Source organism: Mastomys coucha, unplaced genomic scaffold (assembly GCF_008632895.1).
Source record: "Mastomys coucha isolate ucsf_1 unplaced genomic scaffold, UCSF_Mcou_1 pScaffold22, whole genome shotgun sequence".
Taxonomy (NCBI): domain Eukaryota; kingdom Metazoa; phylum Chordata; class Mammalia; order Rodentia; family Muridae; genus Mastomys; species Mastomys coucha.
In genome coordinates, this window is record NW_022196905.1 from 84169884 (window position 1) to 84188602 (window position 18719).

Sequence of the window (18719 nt, forward strand, 5' to 3'; positions counted from 1 at the left end):
GAAAGAAAGAAAGAAAGAAAGAGAAAGAAAGAATGAAAAAGAAAGAAAGAAAGAAAGCAGTCTGAGCAAGCAAGACAGTAAGCAGCATTCCTCCATGGCCTCTGTATCAGTTCCTGCTTCCTGACCTGCTTGAGTTCCAGTCCTGACTTCCTTTGGTGATGAGCAGCAATGTGGAAATGTAAGCTGAATAAACCCTTTCCTCCCCAACTTGCTTCTTGTTCATGATGTTTTGTGCAGGAATAGAAACCCTGACTAAGACAAATTGGTACCAGCATAGTGTGGTATTCGTTTGACAACCTGACCATGTTTTGGGGAGGACTGTGGAAGGACTTTGGAACTTTGGGCTAGAAGAGCCATTGGGTATTAAGAGCTCTGTGGGATGTTCTGCAGGAGCTTGGAAGATAATGTTGAGAACAGTGCAAACAATGGAGGCCTAGCTTGTGAAATTTCAGAGGGAAGATTAAAGACTCTTATCAGGGCCATTGCTGTTTTTATTTTGAAGATTCTATGGTTTTCGTTAGCTGGGACTGAAGAATCAGCTGTGATTAACAAGATATTAGAAGTACTAAAATGAAACCTTTGCATTACTGGGACTATTGATGCTGGTTAGCTGGAACTAAGAAATTAATGGTGATTAAGAAGAGACTGGCATAACTGAGGTGAGATCTTCTGGGAAGTGTTTTCTGAGAGCACAAAGAAGTTGTGTTCCAGAGATACCTCGTGCTACAGCTGGACTTGGTAGTGTGAAAGAGTCACCCATGTGGTACTGGTTTTGAAGGCACGAAGGGGTCATGAAGAGCAGCTGAGGCTCGGCACTGTGAGAAACCACAGAAGACCACTGGTGAAGGAGCAACCTCAGTTGCAACTGATGGCCCAGAACTGGTCATGCAAAGGATTTGAGGCTGAATAAACCCTTTCTTCTGTAACTTGCTTCTTGGTCATGATGTTTTGTGCAAGAATACAAACCCTAACTAAGATAACATTTAAACACAAAATGTTTTAACTTCACTGATACTTACTACTCATGATGCATATACCTGACATTGCATAGGATGCAATAAATACAATTTTGGAAGGAGAGGGGGTAACCAAACTTAATAAACTCTTAGAGAAACAAAAAAAGTCAGACTAGCTGGTTTTGTGTATCAAGTTGACACAAGCTAGAGTCATCAGAGAGGAAGGCACCTCAGTTGAGGAAGTGCCTCCATGAGATCCAGTTATAAGACATTTTCGCAATTAATGATCAGTGGAGGAGGGCCATATGGGCATTGTGGGTGGTACCATCCCTGGGATGGTGGTCCTGGATTCTATGAGAAAGCAGGCTGAGGAAGCCATGGGAAGCAAGCCTATAAGCAGCAGCCCTCAATGGCCTCTGCTTTTAGCTCCAGCCTCCAGGTCCCAGCCCTGCTTGAGTTTCTGTCCTGACTTCCCCCAACAATGGACTATGATCTGGAAGTATAAGCCAAATAAACTTGCTTTTTGGTCGTGGTATTTAGTCTCTCCAATAGAAACCTTAACTAAGACATTAAATTTAAAAAAAAAAAATTTTCCTAGGCCAGTGAGGTAGCCTGATACTATTACTTTGCAAATCTGCACATTACTGGTTTCCTATGCTATAACTGAGCCATCCTTTATGCTGGTACATGTCATTGGCTTTTTTTTCTCCAACATTACTCTAACCTAACTATGAATACATCCACAATAATCCTTTCAATACCTACATTTTCTCACTTTAAATGGTCTTGTATTCCAACCCTCCTCTGACACAGTCTTATACTTAGACAACAGCAGTTCACCAACTCAGGACCTTGTTATACTCTAAAGCTCTTAAGGAAATCAAAGAACTTCTGATTATATAGATTACACTACAATATCTCATACCACAGTTACTAATGTTTTTAAAGCACTGTCAATTGTTTCTCTTTCATGAATTTGACTCCTTCCCCTTTAGAGAAAATGTCTGCCATATACTACTCAAGCTTGAATAACCCTTTTTTTTTTTTTTTTTTTTTTTTTTTTTTGGTTTTCGAGACAGGGTTTCTCTGTGTAGCCCTGATTGTCCTGGAACTTAGAAATACGCCTGCCTCTGCCTCCCAAGCGCTGGGATTAAAGGTGTGCACCACCACTGCCCAGCAAATGACCAATTTTTTTACCAAGTCAAATGTTCCATGAGCAAAGCAATTAACTTACTTCACAAGACAATTAACTGGCTAAGAACTTTTCCTCAAGCCAGGCGATGCACACCTTTAATCCCAGCACTTGGGAGACAGAGGCAGGTGGATTTCTGAGTTCGAGGCCAGCCTGGTCTACAGAGTGAGTTCCAGGAAAGCCAGGGCTGTACAGAGAAACCCTGCCTTGGAAAAGAAAAAAAGAAAAACGAAAAGAACTTTTCCTCAAGAAAACCAAAGTGCTTGCTAAAAGTTTTCTATTTGTCAAATAAGTTATTAAAAATATTTATGAATATGAGCTAAGATTTAATAAATATTAATAATTTAGTGCAAAAAAGGAAGAGATGGAAGGAAGGAAGAAAGGAACAAAGGAAGGAAGGGAGAAAAGAAGGAAGAAAGGAACAAAGGAAGGAGGGAAGGAAGGAAAGACAGGCAGACGGAAGGAGATAAAAGGCTTAGCAAGCTGTGGAGTGCAAGCCAGTAGTAAGCAGCATTCATTCCTCCACGGCCTTAGCTTCAGTTCCTACCTCCAGGTACCTGTCCTGCAGGAGAGCCTGCCTTGGTTTCCCCTAATAACAAACTGTCACAGGAAGGGCAAACAATAAACCCTTCGCTCTCTAAGTAGTTTTTGGTTACGGAGTTTACTACAGCACAAGAGAAGCAAACCCCTATGCTCTGTCTTGCCAGCTAAGATCAGCCTTACTTGTTCGCTGGCTCTTCCCACTTTGACTACTTAGTAGTTCTCCCTTTTCCTTCTGCATTACAAAATGGCCTATTAAATCATTTCCCAGTGTACAGAAACATACTGCAGCACAGCTTTCAGCAAAACAGCCACATTTTTGCTCTCCTTAGCAATAAAAATCCAAAAATCCTCTATGTTATTTCCAGTATCCACTCCAAGGAAGCTTTATCCTGGGTCCTTCCATTGACACCTTTCTTGTCAAGATCAACAGTGATGTTCCCCTTGCCAAATCAACAGCCAGTTGTCACTCCTTATCTTACTTGAACAGCTACACTTGATCTAGTAGATGACTTGCTCTTTGAAACACCTCAGCTGGCCTCTCCTATTTAAGGAAGAGGAAGAGGGGAAAGAGGAACAATGCTTGACACTCAGGGAAAAATATTTTAAGTGTTGTGCAATTTTTGCAGGAGTGGATGGGAAAGAACAGGTGTTAAATTCAGTTTCATACTTCACTTTGAAACTGTAAAAATATTTCAGTAGAAATCTAATCAAAAGAATAATATTTAACTCCTTATACAACATTAGATAACTGACCAGTCTGAAAAAATTCATCCAACGCAATGAATGGTCACCAAGCCATGGCCTACAGAAAAGAATTTAAGTTGTCTTACAGATCTAAGCCTAACACTTAATCCTAACTTATAAGGTCAGTGACCAGCAGGGCTGATTGTGAAGGTGGAGGAGGTGGAGGAGGATTGTGAAGGTGGAGGAGGTGGAGGAGGAAGAAGAGGAGGAGGAGAAGGAGGAGGACGAGGAGGAGGAGGAGGAGGAGGAGGAGGACGACGACGACGACGACGATGACGACGACGACGACGGAGGAGGAGGAGGAGGAGGAGGAAAGAGGAGTTGATGACCAATGTGGATGGTAGTTAATATTTACTACTAGTCATTTCTGGGGACACACCTCTTAAATACCACATGTGCACTCTGGTATGCAATCATCATACTGTTTATAAAAAAGGTACTTTCCCTGTTGGCAGAGAAGACCAAACCTAGAGACTCTCTGGTGAGGCCAGTACTCTAGCAATGACCTACATATACCCCCAGCCCCACCTCATTTTTTTTCTTATTGGCAATAGCATCTCCAGGCTGGTATTCATTCCTTCTGCCTCAGCTTCACAAATAGCTGGAAGTATGCATCTTCTCGAACTACAGGCCTTAACCACTAAGACCAGCTTCTAAAATTGTATATTTTATATGCAAGCCCTTTAAAAAGGCGCTTGCTCAAAACTACAGAGCAAGTTAAGGACAGATCTAATGAGGGGAAAGGTATAGGATTCCAACAGTCAGAGTTTCTTCTCAGTGGGAGGAGACTTCTGAAGACTAAAGCCATGACTTTTAGCATTTTAAAATCAATTCTAAGGCTGAGTTATAACCTCAGCTCAAATCTCAGGCTTTCTCAACAAAATACTAATATTACTTCTTAAAAAAAAACAGGAAAATTTTAACTGTGTGAGTCACTTTTTAAAACTCTAGATGACTAGAACATCTCAAGCAGGAAAAATGATAGCATACATGTATTAGGCACTTCTCCAATATCCAACTTAATGGCAATTACACGACTCTCATTTCACACGTATATTTTCCCCTGGACCCGGTCTGGGTATATTCCTAGACAGCAAAATGAAGCTGACAAGCTATACTATAAACTTACGATACATACAGAAATTATATTCTGATTTTCCCCTTGCTTGTGTTTTCATCACTGCATCATACACACTTGACAGAAATGCTTAGGCCAGGCCTTTCATTTCCTCATTCTACTGTCAACCGCAAATGACTAATAAACCCACAAAGGAAGTGACTTTATGCAAGGACCAGGTCTTTAGAAACAAGAACTTTGCTTGCAGAGTACAAAAGGTGAGGCGAGTACAGAGCTCATGCTCGCCTTGCCAAAATGTGTCCTGCAAGGAGACCCCAATTCCAGATGGAAGGTAGACTGACAAGCAGCTCAGTCTAAAGCTTATGCCCAAGACGAACGGCCTAACCCAACATGCCCCAGTCTGACCCGACGGCAGCTCAGCAGGAAGTGCCCTTTCAAGTCTTCACCTTGAGGAGACAGGCTCTGTCATAGTGCTCGCAACCCCGCGGCCCTTGCGCCAGGTTGCCGACGCCATCTTCCCGCGCCGTCGCCGCCATATCCTCCTCTTCCACCTCCCCCTCACAATCCACAGAACCTTCCCCCAGCTTGGAAGCCACGCCTTAAAGAAGCGGAGTCGGGCTGACACTCTCTCCTCCTCCGAACAGCTGCCACCACAGTCAAGATGGCGACGGATCACGTGATCTGGAGCAACCGGATTTCCGGTTCCTGGTGGGAGGGGCGAAAGCCAACAGAGTCTTAGTCCGTTGTCGTCGTTAGTCGCTGTCGTCGCTGCTAACGGTAATAACTCTTAGGTTGGCTCTCCTGACCCGTCCCGCATCGCTGCCAGCCCAGATTGCGGGCGAAGGCGACGGCTGCGACGCGGGGCGGACGTTGTTGCAGGCCGCCCAGGGCCGCCGGCGCCGGTGAGGAGCGGCCCCTCCCGCGGCTGCCTCCAGAAGGGGGCGGAGCTCGGCGGCTGCGCGCGCACCTCCTAGGGCCGGCGGTGGTTCCGTTCTCTTTTTCCCTGCCCCTCTTTAAAAGAGATACGCGTTGTCACCACCCAAGACAGGACGAGAACGAAAAGTGAAAAAAAGCAGGCACGCCACGCCACAGCCCAGTGGAACTCACAGATGGATAGGGGGAGAACACTACTGCATTAAATGAGATCACAGCTTGGAGCGACACTGGAAGGACAGTCGTGTGTCAGGTGTCCCTGGGGAAGGGGACGCTCGGGCTGAAAGTTGAATGACAAACAGTACGCCAGCAGGAGTTTATGTGCAAAGACCTGTGAGAGAGAAAATCTGGCCCGTAAGAACATGAGAGAAAGAAGCCTACAAAGTTGGAAACTCAGACCTCAAGGTGCATAACTTAATGTCCACTCTTACAAAATACCAAGACTTGGAACATTTTATCAGCAAAACTTCAGGTGTTGGGGTCGGGGAGAGGGGAGGCAATTGCCCGGGAGGAGATGCCTTTAGCTTAGCCCTAAAGTTACTAACTCGTTTTAATTCTCTTACAGTTTTGTTATGAGTTGCTAAAATCATGGTGAAATGTTGCTCGGCCATTGGATGTGCTTCTCGCTGTTTGCCAAATTCCAAGTTAAAAGGACTGACATTTCATGTGTAAGACTTTGCTGTATTCAAGCCAAATACTTTTTAACTTTTTACTAAAAATGATTCTACCTGAGTGTGCAGTTACAAGTTTTTGTTCCTGGTCCTTTTAAAATAACCTTGTTAAATTTGAACTGACAATGGTTCCTTTATAATGTGCAAGTTTTAAGTGCCAAGGAATGAAAGACCAGATAACACCAGCACCAAAAATAAAATACCCTCGAGCACAGATTGTCAGACTCATTGTTGCTAATGTCTGCATTCTAACTGTATTGAGTTCACTTGTTTATATGTAGTTTACAATCTAACTGAGGGCTCTTTGTTCAAATACTCATACCTTCTACTTAGAAATAGATGAGGCAGAGTGGTTCACTGCAAACTGCATGTTCAGACCAAGGATTATTTAACTGCATAAGTTTGAGGATTCTAGTTTAGTGTTTGGCCATTCCTGTGACACCCATAGGTAGAGTCTAATAGGATTCTTAGGATTTTTGCAGCGTTTATGAAGCACTGTTATTACTAGGGGAAGATCTAGTTACTTTAATAAGCATGGAAACAAAAAGGATGTATGTGCTACCATATCCCAAAACAATGTTGAAGTAGCTTAGAAATGTTGAGAAATCTGATTTTTGCTTCCCATAACTGTCTAAACAATTGTAGCTCCAGAACCCTAGACTCTGCAGCAGCTCTCTGCATGCATTCATAAAGCATTTATAGACCTGCTGTATATGAGTTACTAAACAAGTAATTTTCAGGCTTGACAGGAAGGTGAAAGTATAAGAGGCCCTCCTGTTCATTGAAGACAAATTCTGGATATCGCCTCAGATAGGGAAAGGCCAGAGGTATTCTTCAACTTCTATAGATAAAGAAAAACCTTTAATTTCAAATCTTGCTACAATGTGCTAAATGTCCACTGAAATATTCACATGATATGATAAAAATCCAAATAAAGGCCATATGTATGAAGAATGGTTGGCAGAAAAATCTGGATATTAAAACTGAGCTATGAGGCCAATAGAATGTCGTAGCAAGTGAAAGCAGTTGTCACAAAGCCTAATGACCTAAGTTCAATAACTGGGAACCACATGACAGGAAGAGAGTCAGTTCCCACAAACTGCCCTGTAATCTGTTCTGTGTATGCTGTAGAATGTTCTGTGCATGTCCACACACACAGAGAGAGATACATAAACATGTAGGTTTTTTTTTAAATTAATTTGTTATATAAGCAGGAATCATGATTTCCAAAATATTTCATATATATATATGTAGTTTTAAAATATATCTTTACTGTTTTTTTAGATTCCCCACAGATGAGAACATCAAAAGAAAGTGGGTATTAGCCATGAAAAGACTAGATGTGAATACTGCAGGCATTTGGGAGCCTAAAAAAGGAGATGTGCTGTGTTCGAGGCACTTCAAGAAAACAGACTTTGACAGAAGCACTCCAAACACTAAGCTGAAACCAGGAGCCATCCCTTCTGTCTTTGAATTCCCATATCACTTACAGGTTTGTTTTGAGCTGTGAGTACTCATTCCGGGTGACAGTTCTGAAGCCCGCGGGTTCACGTGTGCTGCTTTCTTCATTTGAAGTGTGTTCTGTGAGTTTTCATAGACTGTAGCTTCAGCTTTCATGATGCATAGCAGGAGAATTTGGCCATTAGCCTCTCATAAATAGACATTACCGGCGTTTGGGTAAGTTAACTGATGTAGGAAAATTGTTTTAACTCAGAGCTGGCATATTAAAAACAGAGATTGAGGGGCTGGCGAGATGGCTCAGTGGGTAAGAGCACTGACTGCTCTTTCAAAGGTCCTGAGTTCAAATTCCAGCAACTACATGGTGGCTCACAACCATCTGGAATGAGATCTGATGCCCTCTTCTAGTGTGTCTGAAGACAGCCAGAGCGAGTGGGGCCGGATTGAGCCAGCAGAGGTCCTGAGTTCAACAGCAGCCACACACATGATGGCTCATGGCCTTCTGTACAGCTTCACATAAAATAAATAAAAATAAAAACAGAGATTGAACTGAAGTTTCAGATTGGTAGCTGTTAAGAACTCAAGAGCTCAGTGGTGGGGGCACAACTTTAATCCCAGCACTCCAAAGGCAGAGAGAGACAGGCAGATCTCTGGATTTCAAGGCCAGCCTGGTCTACAGATCCAGCATAGCCAGGGCTACCCAGAGAAATCCTGTCTCAAAACAAAACAAACACAAGTGCAAACTGCAAACAGGACCAAAATATGGTTCCAAGTAAAGCCATGGGGCAAGGGGGAGGATAGGAAAAGAATGAAAGAGAGATGAGGTTAGAGAGGAAAATGGGAGGGTAGAGTAGCACACCTTGCTGACTTCTGCTCTTTGTCAGTAATGATGCAGAGAGTTGGCGGCTTTGCCCTTGATGTCTCTCATGGCGTAATATATCTGAGAGTGCATTTCCTACTAGAACTGTGGAGCACACTTATTTCTTGTAAGTTACTTATTCAGGTCCTCTCTTGTCATCTTTTTCTCAGCTGGTAAGGAGTGGCCTCTGATTTTCACTCCTCCTCTTAGTTTATAGACGAGCCCTAAGGATGCTCTGTTAAAGTAAACAGAATGAAGGCTACTAACTTGTGCAGCGGTTCCCATGAGAAGGAGCCTGGTACTTCACAGAGTTAGGAAGGAATCCAACTATAAGAACAGATGCGCTATCTGAATGGGTTTTATTAACTGTTCCTAACAGGAGAAAAGAGAAAAACTTCATTGTAGAAAAAACTTCATTCTCAAAACCCTTCCTGTCACTCACCGTGGCCACCAGCTTGTTGGTGCCTCATGCATTGAAGAATTCCAACCCCAGTTCATTTTTGTAAGTAAAAGTTTTTACTGAGCTAAATGCTGAGTTCGTTATTTTAAGGTGACTATGGCCTCTCCACTAGGGTTGAATGGGTAAGAATCACAATGAAAGGCGCTGAAGAGATGGCTCAGCAGTTAAGAGCACTGACTGCTCTTCTGAAGGTCCTGAATTCAAATCCCAGCAACCACATGGTGGCTCACAACCACCCGTAATGAGATCTGACACCCTTTTCAGGTGTGTCTGAAGACAGCTACAGTGTACTTAGCTATAATAATAATAAATAAAATCTTTAAAAAAAAAAAAGAATCACAATGAAAAACAAAATGTAGGCTTGTTGGTGGGAGGTTCTTAATATATAATTATGTTTCCAAATAAGTGTGCTTCCCATGACCACTGTCATTTGAATGTTTCCAAGAGCAATATAGGAGCAGGTAATCATTTGGTTACATACTTAGTTTGAGGAATGCTTTTGCAAGGATTACTCAGCCATAAAATAATTCTTCCCTTTAAGTATCATATTTCCTGCATGGAAATATGTAATTAAAAAATAACTGTTCCTTTAGGTTTTCTTGAAAAACAGTCACATATAATACAGAGTATTGAAGCTTATATTTTCTTTTTCTTTTTCTTTTTTAAAGATTTTATTTATTTATTTCATGTATATGACAAGTACACTGTAGCTGTCTTCAGACACACCAGAAGAAGGCATCAGATCCCATTCCAGATGGTTGTGAGCCACCATGTGGTTTCTGGGAATTGAACTTAGGACCTTTGGAAGAGCAGTCAGTGTTCTTAACCTCTGAGCCATCTCTCCAGCCCAAAGCTTGTGTTTTCTTATTCATAAATTGCTTGTCCATAGAATGCCAGGCTTTAAGAGGAAATTGTTTTACTGCAGCTTTGTAATAATTGTTAAAGTCAAGTACTATTAGTCTACTCTCTCTGTTTTTCAAGTCTTTTGGCTATTATAGATTCCTTGCATTTCTATATGAATTTAAAATCACTTTGTAAAATTCTACCAAAAACCATGCTGAGCTCTCACCAGTTTGCTGTTACCTCTGTAGACACCCTTGGGGACTACTGAGATTTCAAGGATGACCAGAAGAAATCTTTGAACTTGAACTTGAGTGTTTCCGTGTGTTTCAGTTCTCAGCATTGCTTCCTAGCATTCAGCACTCAGGTTGGGCTTTGTCGGGTTTGTCCCCTGTATGGCCTGTGTACCAAAGGCTTTCACGGAGATCTCTGGCCCCGGCCCAGTGCAAGAGTTTCCGCGAAGGGAAGCAAGCACGGGCAGAGAGGAGAAGTCGCTTCTGCAGCCTCTGCTGCCTCAGTTGGATTCACCTCCATCTCTGCCATGCTTTCCAGGTCACTCAAGTTGCTCACGCCACCCTGCACTGAGTCAGGTCAGGCTGGGCCAACCAGAGGCTGACTAGCCAGTGAGAAGTGCAGCCCAGCTTCAGGCTGAGTTTTGGGAGAGCAGACTTCTTCCCAAGTGTTACAGCTCTTAGAACAAAAGACTCAGACAACGGAGTAGATCTTTCGCTCACTTCTAATTCCCTGGATAGGATTTATATACAGTTTGGGGGTGATTCAGGGTTTAACAGCAGGTATTTCTCATTTGTTGGGGCTGAGAGCTTGGGGAAATCTTTTTTTGCATGTAAGAAGGCTTGGTGCTGCTAATATCTGACCAATATCACATACCTCTCCTGGGAGATGGGGAGGGTTATAACTGAAACAGGAGCCAGGGGCCCAAGAGGCACCTTCCATCCCATGCAGGGTCCCCAGGGTTCCAGACTTCTTGCTCAACCAGGACCAGGTTGCTTGCACAGATTATGGCCCCACACCCCTGTATTTCACCTGTGTGCTGGCTATTATAAATGCTGTTACTTCATCTGCTCCTAGAAGATGGAAATGCCATTCATTTTCTGTTGATCTTATATCTGACAAACATGCCAAACTCAAATATTAATTATAGCAGCTTTAATTTTTAAGGCCATCAGATTTTCTACATAGAACATCATGTTCTCTGTGTTTAAAGACAGTTCTAATTCTTCCTTTCTACTGTAAAGGTCTTCCATGGCATTACTTACTTTACTGAATGGCCTTGAGCCTCCAGAGCAGGATGAAGAGATTGGATGAAGTATTGAGAGCCGATAACCAGGCCTTATTCCATCTACCAGTGCCATTTTTTGTTTTTAGGTTAATATGTCAATGACTTCTCAAGTGCTTAGCTAACTTTTATTCCAGGAATGACCCTTGCTTCATAACTCATCGTCCTTTTTATGTATTTTTGTGAATTTTTGTTTAATCTTTCCTTTTTGTTCAAGGGTTATATTTAGCCTATAGGATACCCCCACCCCTTTAATGTTTCATTTGTCTGGCATCAATATCAGAACAATACTAATGTTTACAAAACAGTAAGAGAATATTGCTGACTTTCCCAGTTTTCTGGGAAGTGGTTTTCGTAGAATGATAAATTTCTTTTATAAATACTTGATAGACTTTAATAAAGCTCTGAGGTTTGTTGTTTGTTGAAGGAAAAATAGTAGCTTCTATCTTCTAAGGCATTTGTCCATTTCTTCACTGTTACAACATTTATTAGGATAAGGCATTTAACGCCGTCTCCTCACTGACCCTTCCGTAGGCTCTTTGCTTCTCCTTTGTTCCTGGTCTTTTACATTGACAATTAGTATGCCTGCAGGGTTAAAAAGTCTCTTGATCTTGTTATAGCACGCAGCTTTTATTCACTTTCTTTTATGATTCCCTAATTTGTGCTCATGTGTTATAATTTTTCTTCATATTTCAGTAAAATATTCTTTTCTGGTTAAAGTGAATGTTGATGCCATTTTTAAGACTGTATCTTTCTAGGCTGGGCAGTCAGTGGTATTAATTTCTCCCCAACTGTTACATTCCACAATAAGTTGTATTTTCTTTGTCTTTCATATTTTCAGTTTCTGTTCAGTTTGTTTTTAAACGCATAGGCTATTTAGAAGTTTATTCTAGGTAGGGGAGATGGCCCAGTGGTTATAAATGTGGTCATTCCATCTTCACAAGGTAAACGCAGGATCCCCAGAGCAAGCTGGCTAGCAGCACTAGCCATGTCAGTCAGCATGCTCTAGATTTGATGGACAGACCTTGCCTCAGTGAATAAAGAGACCAGCAATGCAGGATGGTTCTGAATATTACCCTCAGGCCTCCACATGCACACGCACATAAAATTCAAAAAACAATACGGCCTCCTTGGTTTCCCAGATGATTTGCATAATCTCATTGCTCTTAAATACCACACTCTGCACTGCTTTCTCATCCTTGCAATAGGGCCTACAAGCTCTTCCAAGGCCATAAACTAAAGTGGTCACAGGACTCACTCTGTCTCCATCTGTTGTGTGTAGTACCCATTATTCTCAAACACATTAGGTCTTTGGACCACACATTGTTCATGCGGTGTCAATCCAGCCTTTTACTTCACCTTGCCTAGAAGCAAAAGTCCTCTTCAGTAATTTTAATATTGAATAACTTTATAAAAATAGTTTATAGGATCTTTCTAGGTCAGTGTTATTTTTCCTGTTTTCAAATGAACGTTTAAAAAGTACATTCCAGCACTTGGGAGGCAGAGGCAGGCTAATTTCTGAGTTCGAGGCCAGCCTGGTGTATAGAGTGAGTTCCAGGACAGCCAGGGCAACACTGAGAAACCCTGTCTCCAAAAACAAAAACAAAATAAAACGAATGTTGTCGGCATACTACTTAAGCGTAGCCAAAATAAATACTGACAGGGACCAAATTATTTTTTTTTTTAATTCCAAGACTGGAGTCCTCTCCAAGTCCCCTGCAATCAGCCTGAGCATGTGCTCTTGTGCGCCTTTCCTGGCCCCTCTAACAAAGTAAAAGACTCCTCAAAACGAACTAAAAGCTAACTGTCTTGGAGCTGGGGGTGTAGCTCAGTTCGTGGAGTCATTTCCGAACATTCGTTTTGTTTTGTTTTGTTTTTGTTTTTGTTTTTCGAGACAGGGTTTCTTAGTGTAGCCCTGGCTGTCCTGGAATTCTGTAGACCAGGCCGGCCTCAAACTCAGAAATCCGCCTGCCTCTGCCTCCCAAGTGCTGGGATTAAAGGCGTGTGCCGCCACTGCCCGGCCTTTCCGAACATTCTTGACATGAGACCCTGTGTGGAGAGAAAAAAACTAAAATGTATTTGATAGATATAAACTTTTTATCAGTGCCATACTGGAGGAATGAAAGCTGTATGGGTTTTGCAAGTGCAGTGCTCATAGCAGACAGGGACCCCCAATGAGAAGTGTCTGCCATGAGCAGTGTTCCTTCCATGCGCCTCACACATGCTGAGCCTCAGGCACCTCTCGTCCATCCTGTGTCATTAACCCTCTAATGACCTCCTCTAAGAGTTGTAAATGAAGAAATAGCTGAAACTTAGTGCTAAGCTTCTGTCTAACCGCTTGTCTTATTAAAAAACCTGGTGTTTCTATTTTCAGGAACATAGCTACAGTGTTATGGACAGTCCAAAGAAACTTAAGCATAAATTAGATCATGTGATCATCGAGCTAGAGAATACCAAGGAAAGCCTACAGAATGTTTTGGCCCGAGAAAAACATTTTCAAAAATCACTGAGGAAGACAATCATGGAATTAAAGGATGAAAGCCTCATCAGCCAGGAAACGGCCAATAGACTGGACGCCTTCTGTTGGGAGTGACGGAAACGGCCAATAGACTGGACGCCTTCTGTTGGAGTGACTGAAATGGCCAATAGACTGGACGCCTTCTGTTGGGAGTGACGGAAACGGCCAATAGAATTGGACGCTTTCTGTTGGAAGTATTGCCGTGGAAGCACAGCATGAGACCGTATTTTATGAGGTCATTTCTTTTATGTTCCATCTGCAGTTGACATGACAGTGTTCCTTAGAAGATTCTCCCACACCGCCACTCAATCCTGTCAGCACTGACAGCATTATGCAAACCAAAAACTTGTTAGAGATGTGCAGAAAGGTGCTGTGGTCATGCTCTGTGTAACTTGTGACAGTTTTTACAGACCTAAACCAGTGCTGGGTCACTACTGTATGGTGGTTAAATCTCACAAAAGTAAGGAAATATATCCAGTTGGCCACATTAAGTGCTGGCAATTAGAAAGAACAACATACGTTTACTTGTATATGCTTTATAGTAAGTTGTGATACTAATTTTAAACATCTTACTATAAAGCAAAATTTGTTTGCAACACAAGTTCATCTTGCACCCACCCCCAAGGTGCTTTAGTTATTAATCATACTACAGAGTATTCTTTTTAATAAGGCCCTCAGTAGCACTGACCCTGAGAATAATGCATGGAAAAGACTTACTGCCTTTTAAGTTAAGAGGCAATTAAAGGAGACCACTGACAGGGTGCCCGTTGTCGGGCACAGTGTGCCATTCCTCCACACCAGGACTAGTCCGATGTAAACCGTAAAGAATAGCTGTAAGCACCATAGAGGAAGCGTGTAAAACATAAGGAAAACTATTTAAAATGTACAGACCTTGCCATGGAAATAGAAACAGAACTGATGACTGTCCAGTGGTGGTAATTAATTACCTAGTGAAACGGGCGTTCAGAAGAGCTGCTTTGAAACTTCTTACCAAATAGACAAAAGAAAACTCTTAGCTATTCTACTGACTGAGCCAAATGTTAAAAATTAACTGAAGTTAAGAGTCAAAAATAGCTGGTGAGATGACTCAGCGGGTAAGAGCACCGGTTGCTCTTCCGAAGGTCCTGAGTTCAAATCCCAGCAACCACATGGTGGCTCACAACCACTCGTAATGAGATCTGACGCCCTCTTCTGGTGCATCTGAAGACAGCTACAGTGTTCTTATAATAAATAAATAAATAATAAATACAAAAAAAAAAGTCAAAAATACTGTCATAAAAAGTATTAGCCAAAGTCCCAGGCCATGCTGAGCACAGGTCTGTAAATGAATCTTACTCAGAGAGCTGTGCATAGTTACCAGAATATGTGTAGCAATTGTTTCATCGTTTTATTAAATCACTTTCATGTTTTGTAACTTTGTTTCATATTAGTATCATACCAATATGGTCAGTGAAGACTTTTGTGTTGAGGATATTTAATTTTCATGTGGGACTGTAAAGCTTCCCTCTAATAGACTTTTCCCACATCTGAAAGCTAAGTATTGTGCTAAGGGAGGGGAATGACTGAGATCCATTCATTCCCCTCACGTGTTTTGTTTTTAATTGCCTACCTTTCATTTCTTTTCCCTGTGTAATGTCTAAGTCACAGTGGGTACTCTAACAGGAAGTGTGGGTAGATTCTAAGCCCCCGGCCACTCTGTGAGCGTGGGCATTAAAGTTGGTGACAGAGTGACTGTAAGAGGAAAGGCTGCAGCGGAGTCTGCAGACTTCCCCTCCCCTGGCTGCCTGTAATAGAGCACGCCTGCAAGACTCTGCAAAGGGTCCAGATTCGCCCGGTTATAGTTGCATGGTCACTCGCTGCTTGTGTCTTGCAGAACTCAAGTCTTTGTCCTCTCTTTCACTAGGTCTAGTATCACTGAGAAATTGGTAACTGGGAGAAATATCAGTAAGAACTCATTTGCTCTTTACTCTTCCAGAGGAGTGTTACCAATAGAACTAGGATCCCTACCACCTGCCACCTAAATGCCTAAACCCAGTCCCTACCTCAGTCCTCCACTCAGAGATTGCAGTCTAGGTCTTCCAGGGAAAAACTGCTGTATATACAGTAAAGCTACTTTAGGTGGTGATGGTGAATGCCATTGATCTCAGCACTCCAGGGCTTAGAGACACAGGCAGGTGGATCTCTGTGACATAAAGAACAGCCAGGGCTACATAGAGAAATCCTGTCCTGAAAAAACAAAGATGATGGTGATGACGATGTAAAGCTAAATCATGACCTATCTAGAAGTCCTCAGGCAACCAAAGCTGACCCAAGAGCTCTAGTTTCTAAACATAGACTGGTCTCTAGACCCTGAAACACCCTTGATTTCCAAAGAAGGTACGAAGGACTCGATGTGGCATTTTCTTCTCCATATCAAGTTTAAACTTCTGAAAATAAACTTTGTTGCTAAAGGGAGCTATAATTATACAAGTCTTTAATTTGAGAAAAGATGAAAATGTATTAAATACAGTTTTAGTTTTTAAAAGTAAAATTCTTAACAAGTAATTGAGAAATGAAAGCTATTATTCATTTGAAAAATAAAAATTTTGTCTAATAATGTGTTGTGGGTTTTTTTATACATTGATTCAACAAAATGGTCTGGGAAAAATAAAAAGAACACATATCAGCCTGGCTTTTAGCACAGTGTGAACTGGCTTGATTTCTGGTATCGCTTAAAACTGGCAGCTCTTCGTGTCCCCAATATTTGGGAAAGAACAGTACTGCTAGATGTGAAAGACACTGCCTCTGAACCCAGAAGAATAGCAGGCATTGTGCTTCCTGCCTCCTAGCAGAGCATGCAAATGTAATAGTTTGTCTTTTACTTCAGGGAGATGTCCTGACATGTCCTAGATCACAGTGTCTCCTGAGTGTAACATGGTTTCGTCCCACCCTTTATAGCACTTATACTTCATGGATGCCTTGGAGAGAGTTTACTGGGTGCTTTGTTACAAAAGATGTATCTTAAACTATGTGTTTGTGGCAGAAAGAATGCATGTGAGTGCAGGTATCTGTAAAATCCAAGAACTGAAGTCACAGGCAGTTGTGAGCTGCCTGATTCCGGTGCTCTTACCCACTGAGCCATGTCTCAGCCGCCTTTTAAGGACTTTTTTGAGGCATAGCTCACTATGTGGCCCATGCTGGCCTAGAACATGTAAGCCTCAGCCCTCTTGAGTCGCAAGATTAGGGGCATGCACTAACATGTGAAATTTATATGTCTTTGTTTCTCTCACTGGATTCACCTTGTCCATATTTTCAATTATATAATTTTGTTTAGAATGTACAGTATAAATCTTTTAATTAAAACAGGAGCAACAGTATCAATAGCCTCAGGGTAAGACTACATATATTATTCTTCCATGCGAACATTTCTGATGCTTAATGGGGATGGAAAAACATGCACCACCAAATAGTTGCATGACACATAGAGCAAAGATAGAGTATTCAGCTGGGCGGTGGTGGCGCACGCCTTTAATCCCAGCACTTAGGAGGCAGAGACAGGCAGATTTCTGAGTTTGAGGCCAGCCTGGTTTACAGAATGAGAGCCAGGCCAGCCAGGACTATACAGAGAAACACTGTCTCAAAAAACCAAAAAAGATAGAGTATTCAATACTCCAGCTCCTCACAGGGCTCCTGCTTGATTCCATTTGTCTTAATCTATTATCCTGTAGAACCAATCACACCTTTTCAGGGATCCAAGTTAGGGATTAAATAGGGATGTGATGAAGGACAGTGATTTATAATGAATACCTCCTTCCACCAACCTGAAGTAAGGGACTGTGTCAGGTAAAGTGTGCCTAGGTGACTAGGCCCCAATAAAACCTTGAATACTTGACTCTGTTACCCTACTATTTAGAATTTCCTGTACCATTGCCATGGTTTGATTCCACAGGAGTTGTGTGTCATTTATGACTACACGGACTTGCAAGCTTCTGGTTCCTCTTAAGTTCCTGAGTGTGTATTTTCTCCTTGCTGATTCTGCTCTTTGTATCTTTTCTTGTAATAGCCACAAGAACAACCCCATGTTGAGGTCTGTGAATCTTTCTAGTGAGTCACCAAACCTAGGATTCCCCTTGGAGACTTCAACCCAGAGGTTCCTCCAGAACTGTCTTTCATAGTTTGGACTGATTCAGGATATGGAAGCCAAATAAACCCTTTCCTTCCCAAGTTACTTTTGGTCATGATGTTTCATCATAGCAATATTAACCCAAACTTAAGGTTAATAGTTTGGGTTAATGGTTTGGGTTCAGAAAGTTGAGGCAGGCATTTCATTTGTGCTCTATAGAGTTCAAAAGCCAGCCTAGGCAACATAGCAAGACAGAACTGTCTCAAAAATAAATAAATCCCTTAAGTGGTCTGAACTTCCTATTTAAATTAAAAGGCAGAGATTGTCAGATATGCCTAAAAGCCAAATATCCATATGTATACTGAATATGGGAACCACTTTATACAAATACAAATAGGTTAAGGAATGTGATATAAAAAGATAAACAATCAGAAAGGTCTGTGAGGAATTGGGGGAGGAGAAAATGATCAAAATACACTGAACAAAATTTTTTCAATAAATGCAGCATATTAACACCAGGAAAAGCTGGAAAGGCAGACTTCAAAACAAAGCATATAAATAGGAATAATAAGGTTCATAATAAGTTAAGACATAATAATCCTAATATTCATGTACCTAATATCAAGGACTAAAACCTCGTAAAGCAAACACTGAGAACTTGAGAGAAGTGGATGAATATATACAAGAATTGTCAGCATGTGTGTAAAAGCAGGAGTGATCTCAAAGTTCAGGGATTCAACAAAATCAGTGGGGACCCTGGGAGACAAAATAATGCTTCCACAAAGCTATCCATATCTTAATCTCCAGAGCTTGTGAATGACCTTGCTTTCTTTTCAAGGCAAAGGAGATCTCACAGGTCTTTAAAGACCTTGCTGTCTGGGAGGTTATCCTGAACTCTGCATGTGAGTACTTACAGAAGAGACAGAGGGTCAGAGAGGCATGGCAGTAGAAGTGAGGTGTGGAGTGGTGGGCCAAGGAATACAGCCTCCAGCAGTTGGAAAAGGAGGGGTGATTAATTCAACGCTGGAGCTCCACAGGGGATACAGCCCTGTCACCTCCATTTAGATT

General features: G+C 41.9%; 2 protein-coding genes across 3 annotated transcripts in view; one reads left to right on the forward strand and one right to left on the reverse strand.

The window, feature by feature from the left end:
• Rchy1 (ring finger and CHY zinc finger domain containing 1) overlaps window positions 1-5162 on the reverse strand; it is an 18555-nt gene extending 13393 nt beyond the window's left edge. Inside the window, exon 1 of the mRNA XM_031390977.1 lies at window positions 4960-5162. Within this exon, the coding sequence (XP_031246837.1) occupies window positions 4960-5049 (90 nt within the window). The 5' untranslated portion in view covers window positions 5050-5162. The remainder of the gene's footprint in view (window positions 1-4959) is intronic.
• A 366-nt stretch (window positions 5163-5528) lies between these two features.
• On the forward strand, window positions 5529-16145 carry Thap6 (THAP domain containing 6). 2 transcript variants are annotated; one of them, XM_031390978.1, is made up of 5 exons: window positions 5529-5851; window positions 6012-6114; window positions 7402-7609; window positions 8814-8936; window positions 13406-16145. In XM_031390978.1, the coding sequence occupies exons 2-5, from the start codon at window positions 6035-6037 to the stop codon at window positions 13622-13624; spliced, it is 630 nt and encodes a 209-aa protein (XP_031246838.1). In that variant the 5' UTR covers window positions 5529-5851; window positions 6012-6034; the 3' UTR covers window positions 13625-16145. The 2 variants fall into 2 exon arrangements, with proteins under 2 accessions (XP_031246838.1, XP_031246839.1); XM_031390979.1 differs by lacking the exon at window positions 8814-8936.
• The last annotated feature ends 2574 nt before the right edge of the window (window positions 16146-18719 follow it).

Excerpts from the sequence above, each read along its gene's own strand:
- Thap6 (XM_031390978.1), top strand. The coding sequence starts at position 6,035 with ATGGTGAAATGTTGCTCGGCCATTGGATGTGCTTCTCGCTGTTTGCCA. Across the intron at positions 6,115-7,401 it reads AAAGGACTGACATTTCATGT|ATTCCCCACAGATGAGAACA; the intron begins GTAAGACTTTGC and ends CTGTTTTTTTAG. Across the intron at positions 8,937-13,405 it reads TCCAACCCCAGTTCATTTTT|GAACATAGCTACAGTGTTAT; the intron begins GTAAGTAAAAGT and ends TTCTATTTTCAG.